At 40.3% G+C, this 13,006-nt stretch overlaps 1 protein-coding gene across 2 annotated transcripts in view; it reads right to left on the bottom strand.

Moving 5' to 3' along the window:
- The window catches only part of Fam118b (family with sequence similarity 118 member B), a 50,927-nt gene that overhangs the window by 10,849 nt on the left and 27,072 nt on the right, over window positions 1-13,006 (bottom strand). For both annotated transcript variants that reach the window (XM_036192444.1, XM_036192443.1), the window contains exon 3: window positions 9,783-10,035. In XM_036192444.1, coding sequence (XP_036048337.1) covers window positions 9,783-10,035 — 253 coding nt within the window. The remainder of the gene's footprint in view (window positions 1-9,782; window positions 10,036-13,006) is intronic.

Below are 13,006 nucleotides of genomic sequence, written 5' to 3' on the forward strand. Positions count from 1 at the left end.
CCTATACACACACCCACATAAACACAATCAAAAATAAAGTTTACCGGGCTAGAGAGATAGTGAAATGGTTCAGGGTTCAGTTCCCAGCAGCCCATCAGGTAGATGACAACTACCTGTAACTCTATCTCGGGGTCCAATCCCCTCTTCTGGCCTTTGCTGACGCCAGAAACATATGTGGTGCATATACATTTAAGCAAGCAAAACACACATATAAAAACAAAAACAAATAAAACTTGAAAAAAAAAAAGAAAAAGAAAAAGAACCAGGTGTGGTGACACATACTTTTAATCCCACTACTCAAGAATCAGAAGCAGGTAGTTAAACCATATGTTAAGTAGCTTATTTCAAATTGATTAGTGGTTAGTAATTATTATTATTGTCCTTTTTTTTTTTTTTTTTTTTTTTTGAGATAGGGCCTAGAACTCACTATGTAGTAACCCCCTAGCTTCATTTGGGATACATGTGTAAATAAATTTTGTGCTGCGTAACAATGGCACATTTACAGCTGGTCCTGTACAACTGTATCATCTAAGTAATGTCATAGTAATCTTGATTTGTAGAAGTACACTCTATAAGTTTGCACAGCAGTAAACAGCCTAATAATATGTTTTTCAGAATATATCCACTGTTAAGCAATGAATGAATAATATCTGCGAGGACTGAGGAAATACAATGCCAACTTCAGATGAGAAGTTGGTTTTATAACCAAGGGCACAACGACCCCCCGGCACAAAAGAAATTTGAAATGAGAAAGTAAACAGGTGAAGTATTTTAACAAACACCTGACCACTAACCGGTCTATCCTTGATGTTATTCCTCTAATAAGCTCCAAGGAAGAACGGCTACATTTGTCAAGCTGCCCTTGAACTTCTATACTCCAATGATCCTCCTCCCTCAGCATCCGGAGAGGCTAGGGCTATCGTGCAAGTCAGCAAGTCTGGCTCCCTCCCATTCAAGCTATGAGTTACTGCATCTAGCTACCAGGGCATAAGTTTCAAGCTCCTTGGAATACAGAGATCCCTTTAGGTTCCCTCAAAACAGCCCCCTATACCTCCCAGGTTTCCTTCTCTCAGGAGTGAAATACTTAGGTTTCCATGGAACCTCTTAAGCAGATACACACAATACATTTCAGTGTTCCTTTCCTAACGTGACACAGTGTTTTATAAAATAACCAATTTTTTGGCCATACTTACCAAATAAGTGCTATTTCCTCAGTGCAAACATTAGAACACAGTTAAAACTGTCGCTCAGCCTGCTGGATACAAGCCATGGTTTATCTGGGCTCTGTCCATCATGGTTCTATGCTGCACTACAGCACAGCACAGAGTTCTTACTGCCCCCTGCTGTCGGCAGCTGCAAAGATTCTTTCCTGGTGTGTAAATAGATCTGTAACTCATTTGGCTAAGAATGCAAGTCCTAGTCTTCGAAGTTTATCTAGTTTCATTACACAATCACATAATTATATCACACTAATGGCACACAGGCAGTCAACAGGAGACTCTTGTGCTACTTAATTAGATGCATAACCCAATCAAAAATGGTGGAAGGGGCTGCAGAGATGGCTCAATTATTAAAAGCACTTGCTGTTCTTTCAGAGGATGCAGGTTAGGTTTCCAGCATCCAAATGGCTGACAGTCATCTCTAACTCCAGGTCCAAGGGATCTGATCCCTCTTCTGGCCTCCACAGGCCCCAGGCACATACAAAGTATATATACACACATGCAAGCAAAACTCATATAAAATTAAAAATAAAAATCTACTCCCTACCAAAACAGTGATGAGTATTAATTCTAGTTACTGAGTCCATGACACACAGCAGTCAACTACTACTATAAATGCTAGTACCAGATTTACTATTAAAGAAACATGATGCTCCCTTACTTTATCAAACTCACAAGTCTATTCAGCCAACCCAACACGCCACAATTATTCCATTTCTAGGATGGAATCCTGCAGATATAACTGCAATTGGATAAAATGAAATATACAAGGCTATCACTGCTTTGTTATCTCCAATAGTAATAGATTACATACCCATATATGAAAGACTGGTATGGCCCAGGACCATATCTTATCATTTGGATCTTGAATGTACCTCCAATGTATTAAAGGTGTGAGAACATTATGGTGATATTTTATTTGTGCTGAAATGTGATTTTATTTGTATGCTAATGAAGTTGCCTGGGGGTCAGAGCTAATGGCAAGCCTTTTGGCAGAAGTCTGGCAGTGGTAGCACATGCCCTTAATCCCAATCACATGACAGGCAGAATCTGTGTTCAAGGACACAGCCAGCATGGAGACACATACCTTTAATCTCAATACCAACCATAGAGACCTAGAGGTCTGTATAGACAGGAAGTGATGAGGAAGTCATGTGGTTGGGTTTACAACCAATGAGGAGGCAGAACAGAAAGTCAATAAAAAGACACACAGGAAGTAGGTCTCTTTTGGAGGGGAAGGACAGCAGCGGCTGGTAAGCTAAAAGCTATTTGCTAGTGCTCTGACCATCTTGGGCTTTTAACTTTGCATTTGGCTCTGTGTTTCTTATTTAATAAGACTGTTCAGAATTACATCTACAGAACATGGTCTGTGCCATTAAGAAACTGTAGAACCAAGTGAAAAGTCTTTGAGTCATCGGGGGGCATATTCTAGAAGGTGGCTCTGGGGCCCTGGCCCTTTCCTTTAGCTTTTTAATCTCTGTCTTGTAAAGTGTACCCCCCCCCCCAGCTGAGGGCCTTGCGTTACCACTGAGCTAAATCCCCAACCCCATAAAGTATTTTTGTTATATGACATGTTCCTGTCATGATGCATTGCCTCACCACAAGAACAAAGCAATTGGAATAACTGACCAGAGTGGAACTTCCTCCCACCCCCTCTTCTTTTTATAAGCCAATTAGGTTATTTTGTTATAGACAACACTGACTTACATTCTATACAGGAGAACAATACACTGCTGGGTGAGACAAACTAGAGGATATTAGTTTTGATTTTGGAGATGGCCACAGTGAGGGAAGGATAGATATATTTCTGCTTACATTTGCAAAGCTGGAAGGCTGCATAAAAAATATGTGAAGGTGACTTAGGGCAGAGAGGCGATAAGACAAATACACCAAGAGGAGCAAGATATCTCAGTAGATATAAATAGCTATGTACTTTTGATTTTTGCAATGTATGCACCAATACTTTTTCAAAATAGCAGAATTAGCCGGGCAGTGGTGGCACATGCCTTTAATTCTAGCACTCAGGAGGCAGAGGCAGGTGGATCTCTGAGTTCAAGGCCAGCCTTGTCTACATAGTGAGTTTCAGGACAGTCAGGGCTACACAGGGAAAGCCTGTCTCCAAAAGGAAAAAAAAAAAAAGGCAGAACTAAGTTTCAGATTTAATAAACATAGTGACTTCTTATAAAGAAGTTCTTTGTTGCTTTTGTAACTCCAACTGTACTTAGCTCATTGGTATTTACAATCCTACACGCTGTATTCCTATACCAGCCTGCTTACTATGAGCACAAGTAGAAGGGCCTAGGTAGACCATGTTAGTAGTCATGGATGAAGAACATGAGGGTTTTGTTTTTGGTTTGTTTTTTTCTATGAAAAGACTAAAACTTGGTAATTCCTTGAGTCACTTGTTTTAGCTAAATATCTTTTAGTTCCAGTTCTGTGATTTACCAAATTTTCTATAGCAATATTAAAAATTGAGGATTTCTGCTTGTTGGTTCTGTTTTGAGATGTGGCCTCACTACCTAGCCCAGGCTAGCATTGGGCCTGTGATCCACTAGCTTCTCAATGCTGGGATTACAGGTGTCAGCCAGCACTCTGGGCTTGGAAAGATGCTTTTGTCACTGTTGATTTCCTTAGATTTGAAATCAAAGTTTTTGTCTTAGAACTAAATTTCCCACCAGTAGCCTCTCTGAGACAAAGGAATGAAAACATAAACAGGGAGTTCAGAAGTCGAAAGGAAATGCCAAACTCCCACACAACCTCTAAGAATTTTCCTCCTCCACTTCAAACAGTGCCGCAAATCCCATGCTACTTCATTTATTTTATGCTGCAACTCATCTCTCTAGTCCCACATCAAATCAAGCACTCCTGATCTCGTCCCTCCAAGGTCATTAACATTCCTGCTGCATTTACTTTGAGCACTCGCTGCACTCTTTCAAGGGAAATGGATGTCTGATGGAGAAGGTGGCTAGTGCCATTCAGTCCTCACAAAACCCCATGAAGTAATACAACAGGCTCTTTCTTACTTTCTCTTCGGTGCTGGGGATCCAACCACCCAATCAAGCTCTAGACAGTGCGATGACCCCAGGCGCCCTGGTCCCAGGTCTACTGTGCAAAAGCAAATGGTGGGAAGTCAGTTGATTTGCCCAGGATTCCAGGGCACTGAAATGGCATGGTTTTGTTGATTTGGGCAGCTAAGCTCTCTGCCTTGAATTTACAATGTTACTTCTCTATTATATGAAACTGGATCAATAATTGGGACCAATTAACTATGTTGTGTTACTATTGAATAATCTAACAATTTTATTTTCCCAAACATACAAAAGTAAAAACAGAGCACCTGCCTAGATTGTGAAAAGTTCAATCCACAGCACTGCAATAAAAGGCAAATACATAAATAAATGAACACCCCATACCAATCACCCAATCTTAATAATCATGACACATGGCCAATATTGTTTAACCTAAACTCCCAGGCATCATGACTTTTTCTTAACTTCACTGAGCTGTTGAGTGCTGATATCAAAGTATTACATAATTTCACTCATAGATACTTCATTATGTTTCCTAAAAGATAAAGACCCTTGGGCTGGAAAGATAGCTCAGTGGTTGAGAGCACATGTTGCTTTTCCAGAGGACCCAGGTTTGATGGTTTACAAGCATCTGTAACTCCAGTTCCAGGGGAATCAATGCCCTCTTCTGGCCTCTGCAGGCACTAGGCACACATACACGGTACACAGATATACATGCAGGCAACACATTCATGTACATAAAAATAATAATTTTTTTTAAAAAAGATACAGACCCCTTTGATATATAAACCTGACTTCTTACTGGCTGGCTATAGACATTCTTTGTACATTATACTGACATTCACATGTTAAATCAATTTTGCATTCCTAGGAAAGTTCACCCTTGCTCATGTAAATTCTTTTTTATATGCTGCATTAAGTTTAGCTATATATTTTTGAAGATCCTTGCATCAATGTTCATAAGAGATGATGGCAAGTAATGTACAATACTGGTAAATTGTCATGTGTTGTTGGAACTCAACTGAGCAGCTCGTTCTGGGAGGTGGGGTCTCCCCTATTTCAGACCCAAGCATGCTTGTTTCCAACTGTCCTTCAAGATCTGAGCTAGGCAGGCTAACTTCCATAACTCTGTGACAGGGAAGAGAACAGTAAAAGAGCCCTTGAGATTAGCTAGGCCATAAGCCACTTCTAACAGAAGTTTTTACTGTTTATCCCATGATAGAAGAGCATCTGCAGTGGGAAAGAGAAGCTGGAAGTCCAGCCAATGGAAGCTCAACCATGGAAGGAATGCTCCCTCAACTTCCTCAGTCAGTGTCTTCAGGATGTCATGAGCTGATGTCTTCAGGATGTGCCTGACCTGATGATGCTCTTTCTATCTACTGCCACATGTCCTTTTATTTGGAAGCCGCATCTGAGGAGATACTCTGCTCTGCCCAGGACTCCCTCTGTTGGAAACTCCAGCTGGCTGCATTAAAAGGGGTTTCCCTCACCCAGTTTTTGCTGGATGTTCTAAGGACTTGATTTGACATTTTGCCCTCCACTTCCCTCCCTGTCTCTTGTCTATCTGTCTTCCTATTCTCTCTCTAGCATGCCCCCCCCCCCCACATATACTCTGGTTATCTGGATAATATTTGTCTTACAAATTAAATTGGAAGGATTCCCTAATTTTTGGGGGGGGGGTGTGTTGAGACAGGGTTTCTGTCTATAACAGCTCTGGCTGTTCTGCTTGCCTCTGCCTCCTGAGTGCTGAGATTAAAGGCATGCACCACCACTGCCCAGCTCTCTCCTAATTTATTAAAGATTTATTTTTGTTTATTTGTGGTACATGCATCTATGTATGTATGTATGTATGCATGTATGTGAGGGCCTGAGAAATCAAGAAGAGGGCATAGATCCCTTGGAACTGGAGTTGCAGGCTGTCTAACAAGTGTTCTAGAAACTGAACTGTGGTTTTTGCAAGAGCAGCAAGCATTTTTAACTACTGAACCATCTCTCCAGCCTCCTTTCTATTTTTTGAAGTAGTGTGGAAAGCATTTAAAATTTAAGAAGTCTAAAATTTCATTATACCTTCAACTTAAATGTTTACATACATATGAATTTTTGGTTATAATTTACCATAAAATTCACTTTCAAAGTGTACATCTCACTAGTTTTCAGTATATCCATATATAAGGTACCACCATTATTACCTAATTCTAGGACAGTTCATCACCCCAAAAGGAGACATTCTGCACATCACATTTGCAACACATTTTTTCCAAGCCCTGGAATCCACTAATCTATTTCCTATCTCTGTGGATTTGCTTATTCTGAACACTTTTTATGAATTAATCATATAATGTCCTTTGTGTATGGCTCCTTTCACTTAGAGCTGTTTTCAATGTTCACCGATGTGTAGCATTGCTAGGACTCTTTCTGGCTAAATAACAGTATATGAATACAGCGTATTGATCTAGCCATGAGTTGACAGATTTGAGATGTTTCCACTTTTAGGATATTATGAATAACACTGCTGTCAGCACCTATGAGCAGGAGTACACAACATGCTTTTAAGAAGCTTTCATTATTGTGTGCATGATTTGTGTAGGTGGGCACGTATGCTACAGTGCTCGTGTAGAGGTCAGAGGGCAACTTTGTGGGTTTTGTTCCCTCCTTCCACTGTTAACATGTTTTCCGGGAATCAAACCCAGGTTGCTAGGCTTGCACAATAAGTACCTTTACCCACCTAACCATCTTGTCCACACCATGCTTTCAGGTCTCTTGAATATATATCTAAGGTGATGAAGCTATAGATTAGTTTTGTTTGTATGTTTTAGTATCCCCTGCCCTCTGCCCCTTGGTGAAAAAGTCTTACTATATAACCTTGTCTAACCTATGTAGACCATACTGGCCTAGAACTCACAGAAATCTGCATGCCTCTGCTTCACAATGCATGCCAAGAAGTGATAAAGCTATTATCTAAAGTGGCTGAGCCACTTTAAATTGCCTCAAACAATGAGAATTCCAATTTCTCTACAGCCTCATCAATACCTGTTATTGTTTTCTTGATACTAGCCATGTCTATGGGTATAAAGTGGTTATGGTTTTGGTAGCCAGAGATGGCCTTGAACTCACAGTACACTTGCCTCACTCTCCATAATGCTGGAATTATAGGCATATACCATCATATTTGGATCCCTTAAAAAAAATGAACGTAGGTAGTATTTTTCTTGAGATTTTAATTTAATTTTATGTGCATGGGTGTTTTGTCTGCATATATGTCTGTGTACCATGTGAATGCAGTATAGTGTCCTTAGAAGAGGGCATCATAACCCCTAGAGCTGGAGTTACAAATGGTATGGGTGCTGGGAACTGAACCTGGATCCTCTGAAACAGCAGCCAATGCTTTTAACTGCTGAGCTAGCTTTCCACCCCCCATACCTGGATTCTTATTAGCCCTTTGTATCTTTCTATTATTTCTTGGGAGAAATGTCTATTGAAGTCTATTATCCTCTAAAAAGCAGATTATTCAGTTTATGACTAATCACTGCCAAACTCTGTTCTGTTTTCTTCTAAGAATCTTAAAATTGTAGCTCTGATAACTAGGTTTGGAGTTCATTTTGAATTAATTTTACCTACTGAACAAAAATCTCATGGGCTGGAGAGATGGTCCAATGGTTAAAAACACTGGCTATTCTTCCTGAGGACCTGGGTTCAATCCCCAGCAACCAGATAGTGGCTCACAACCATCTATAACTCCAGTCCCAGGGGATCCAACTCCCTCTTCTGACCTCTGAGGACACTGAACATACACGGTACACATATACATATGTAGACAAAACACTCCCCCCCACAAAATAATAAAGGTGCCATGAACTCTTTTTTGTTTGTGGTCCTTTGTTTTGGTTTTTTTGAGACAGGGTTTCTCTGTGTAGCCGTGGCTGTCCTGGAACTCACTTCATGGATCAGGCTGGCCTCAAACTCACAGAGATCCATCTGCCTCCCAAGTGCTGGGATTAAAGGCATGGGCCACCACCACCTGGCATGTGTGTTTTTTTGTTTGTTTGTTTTTGTTTTTTAAGTTGGGGCCTCACTATGTAGTCCAAGCTGGTCTCAAACTCTCCATTACTCCAAGCTGGCCTCTCAAACATGTAGTAATTCTCCTGCCTCAGTCTCCTAGTGTGGGAAGTATGGCAGGCACTACTTATATCTAGTTTCTTATGATTTCTTTAAAACTCCTTAAGGGCAGGAATTGAAAGGAAGAGTAAGAAACCTTAAGATCTATGATAAGTTTTAGGAACATTTCTTTCTATAGTCTTGGGAGAAGGGATACAAATTACTGATAGCTAATTTTTAAGGAGTAAGTGCCCTATTTCTTTTTCACAGTGCATTTAAATTATTAAAATGTGGAACATGTGGGCATGGGTACAGGCTTGTGGTTCCATCCAAAGCAACACATAGCCTGTAAGCCTAACATTTGAGAAGTGGCGACTGTAGGATCAGGCATTCTAAGCCATCCTTGGCTTCACAGGTGAGCTTTAGGCTGACCTTAGCTACATGAGACTGTTTCAAATAATAAACCAAATCAGGATTTATTGAAGATGTATTTGGAAGTAATACAGTAGCCAAAACATGTTCTAAGCTTTCAGTGGGATGATGCTGGGGATCAACCTAGGGCCCTTGACATATACCCCTTAGGTAAGTGTCTAGCAACTGAGCCACATCCACTGCCTGTGTTTTGGGGGGTTTTGTTGTTGCTGTTGTTGGTTGGTTGGGGTGTGTGTGTGTGTGTGTGTGTGTGTGTGTGTGTGTGTGTGATAGAATTGTTATTCATTACAGGCTGTCCTGGAAATCACAATTCCCCTGCTTTCATTGATGTAATATTTTACACATGTACCACTAATCCTAGCATAACTGAATCCTAAATTTTTTTCTTTTTTTTTTTTTTGGTGCTGAGGATTGAACCCCAGGCCTTGTACTTACTAGGCAAGCGCTCTACCACTGAGCTAAATCCCCAACCCTGAATCCTAAATTTTCAAATAATTTTTCAGGTGAAGCAAGAAAGACAATTAGGTTCTTTATCCAACTTAATTTGATAAAATTCCTTGTGAATATTTAAAGAATTATCTCCAGTTAGGCAAGGGGAACATGCCTATACTCTTAGCATTCAGGAAGCTGAGGCAGGAGGACTTCAAGTTTGTGGCCAGTATGATATGCACAAGATGCTTTCTCAAAACACAAAAACAAAATCCCAACTTAAATCTTTCTAATATTTCCTTAAAGTCATGGGAATCATGGCACCTTTTATAGTGAGCATAGAAAAAGTAAATTCAGAACACAGCCAAAGTATATCAGTAGCCTTGTCCTCATACACACAAAGTTCTCAGCATATCACAAACAGAATGAAATGGGGCCAGGATAACTACCCTGAAAAGGCACTAAGAGCCAAATGTTATAAACACACAAGCAATAAACAAATATTCCTGCTAGAGTCAGCACACCAATCATGTTTTCAGAAACTTTTACATGCCATGGCATACAGCAGACTACTCACAGGGGAGAGTTTCTGAATGAGGTCATGGGCAACATGGACGAGGTTCTTGTCTTCATGGAGACACTTCTGAAACTTTTTGCTTTCCTCGTCTTCTAGAAGATCAAAATCAATAGCAGCATCCAGCAAGGCCTGAATTAACCCCTTCCAGGACTTCAGGGCTGGGACCTGTGGTGCAACTGCAGCACTAATGCCTGTTCCAATCACTAGCACAAGTTCTCGAGGTTTCTTGGTTTTCAAGCTTGGAAGCAGCTTCCTGAAAAGGAAAAGGCACAAGAGGATTGGAGCATGCAGCAGACACCAGGTTCATTCAAAGACATCTGACAAACATGTAGTGGGCTCTCACTATTCAACAGCTGGGACTTGTTGTTTGCTTTGTCTTATGAGACAGGGTCCCACTGTGTAATCTTAGCTGGCCTAGAACTCACTATGTAGACCAGGCTGGCCTTGAACTCACAGAGATGTTTGCCTTGCTCCCCAGTGCTGGGATTAAAAGTGTGCACTTTATAATTTTTAGTTGTAAAAACGAGAATTCCAGTTTCTGACAGTTTTCCAAAGTAGATTAAATGAAAGACCACAATATTATTCCAGTTCTTGCAGGAAGACAAAGTAATAACTATTTCAGGCATCCTGAAAAACAATCGTAAAATCAACTTTCTCCTCCATTGTCCTCTCCAACTAAGAAAACCACTAATATTACAACAGATTCAAATGTATTACAGCTGAAGTTCTGCCAACTAAATTATTCTTTAAGCCAATGGTAATTTCAAAAGGACATGTTTGTTTTCAAAAAGAAAATATTTTCATACAAACTCATATCGTTTGTTGAGATATGAATGTAAAATAAGGAAGACAATAAAAAACTTGATTCCAGATTTTATAAGCAAAGATAAAACTCAGCATGAAAGCCAAATCCAAGGGGCAAATCTGTACATGGTTTTATTCTAGATATCATTGAGCTGCCTTCCCCCCCCCCCCCAAAAAAAAAAAAGAAGTGCTCAGCAGGCTTCTGAGAACGTGAGAGCCTGGTGTTTTTTCTCACAACAAACAGCCCTTCCTCATGGCAGAGTCCTGCTGGGAGACTGCCGAGGACAAGCATGTTTCAGCTTCCCTTCTCTCTCACTCTACGACTACATTGCAATCATTACTTGCCTTACCCTTCTTTTTCCAATAGTACAATGAATAGAAACAGAATCAACACTTAGACAAAACCCAAGACCAAGAGAACACTTTGACAACCTCTACAACTGCCTGTCCTACTCACATCTCTACATTCAGTCATTTAACAAATAAGAAAACCCTGAACTACGCAGAAACTAGAGATGGGCCCGTATATAAAATAGCTTGTCTATTGGGGAGAAAATTGTTGACAGCTATGAGAAGCATATAATTGAGTGTGTTTTAAAAAGAAGAATCATTAATAAATAAATATATTTTTAAAAAAAAGTAAAGTAAAAAAAAAAGAAGAAGAAAAATCAAGATGGTGAATGAAAATTGACTGTGAAGGCTGAAGTCCATAATCCCAGAATTTGGGAGGTAGACAGGAGGATTGGAAATTTAAGGCCAGTTACAGAAAAGCCTGTCTCCAAAAAAAAGGTAGTGAATGACATATAAACACACATGCATATATACACAACCATTGAATACTTTCACAAAAGGGCTTTCAGTAAAAAAAAAAAAAGAAAAAAATGCAATTATGATCTCTACTTAAATCACTAAATAACCTAAAAAACCCCAAACACACAGTTATTTTTTAGTGTGTCTATGTGTGGAATCAGAGGACAATTTTGGGAATTGTTTCTCTCTTCTCACCATGTTGGTCCCAGGGACTGGACTCAGGACATCAGGCTTAGCATTACCTGTGGATCCATCCTGATGGCCCTAGTAGTTATTTTTAAAGACAGTATTAAGGCAAGATAGAAAGGGAAAATGAGGGGGTCATGGGGAGGGAAAAGAGCCTTTCACTGAAGAATATGGCTGGGTGTCAGAAACCTGATCACAAGTGACAAAGCCAAGATTCTCTATAGACCCTTTTTTCTAAGAGATATGTCAAATAAGGATATTAAAAACAAATGAAACTACATACTTACTTAAGATTAGGAGGTTTGTTGTCTTGACTTTAGATAGTAATAATATGCCTCTTCCATACCCAAATCTAGACAAAACACCTCATAAACTACCTCACAAGTTCATTTATAAAAGGAAGCTCAATAGGAAGAAAAGTAAGTAAAATTAGCTCATTTGAATGTGTGTGTGTGTGTGTGTGTGTGTGTGTGTGTGTGTGCGCACGCACGCACGTGCGCACGCGCGCTCGAGGTGTATGCTCAAGAGAATGCTTTTAAGATAGTGTCTCAGATAGCCCAAGAGTCCTTAAACTCCTGATCCTCCTGCCTCCATCTCACAAGTATGAGAATTATAGGCATGCACCACCTTACTCAGCTCAAACTTTACTAATTTTTAAGTTGTATGTAATCTTTAACCCCTGTGGTAAATTATACTCTGAGAAATATAACATAAAAAGCCATAGACTCATATGAACAGCCACTGTAACGACACCTAAGTACAGTTCTCAAGGAGCTTACATTGAGTGAGTACTGTCTTTTCCCTAAAAGCAGCCCCCTCCCACAAGTCCCCATACTAAATTAAAATGGTGTACCCGAAATTCTTCTCTGCAGCTCTTCCTGTACGGAGGTCTATAAAGTGTAACTCCTCGGGCTATGGTAGCAGTGCTGAGCTGTAACATCCCGCTACAGCATGTATAAAAAGTAGGGTAGGCCGGGCGGTGGTGGTGCACGCCTTTAATCCCAGCACTCGGGAGGAAGAGGCAGGTGGATCTTTGTGAGTTCGAGGCCAGCCTGGTCTACAGAGTGAGATCCAAGAAAGGCGCAAAGCTACACAGAGAAACCCTGTCTTGAAAAACCAAAAAAAAAAAAAAAAAAAAAGTAGGGTAGGACAAGATGAATGACAGTAGCGTGCAGACAACAGACATCAGAAGGCAACATCATTTTAGAAGTTCAGGATAAAACCCAATTCCCTCTGTAGAAACTCAGGAATGTTCAGGCACATGTTCAGGTAGGCAGGCAGGTGGCACTAAAACTCAGCTATAAGTCTGCAGAAAGTCATCCAGAGGACGGTGCATTTGAGAACACTGTGCACAGTGCCAAGTGGGAGGGATTAAGGAAGAATCTCTGTATGAAATCTAAGACTTCTCCAACCAGTCTCCCTTG

Source organism: Onychomys torridus, chromosome 7 (assembly GCF_903995425.1).
Source record: "Onychomys torridus chromosome 7, mOncTor1.1, whole genome shotgun sequence".
Lineage (NCBI taxonomy): Eukaryota > Metazoa > Chordata > Mammalia > Rodentia > Cricetidae > Onychomys > Onychomys torridus.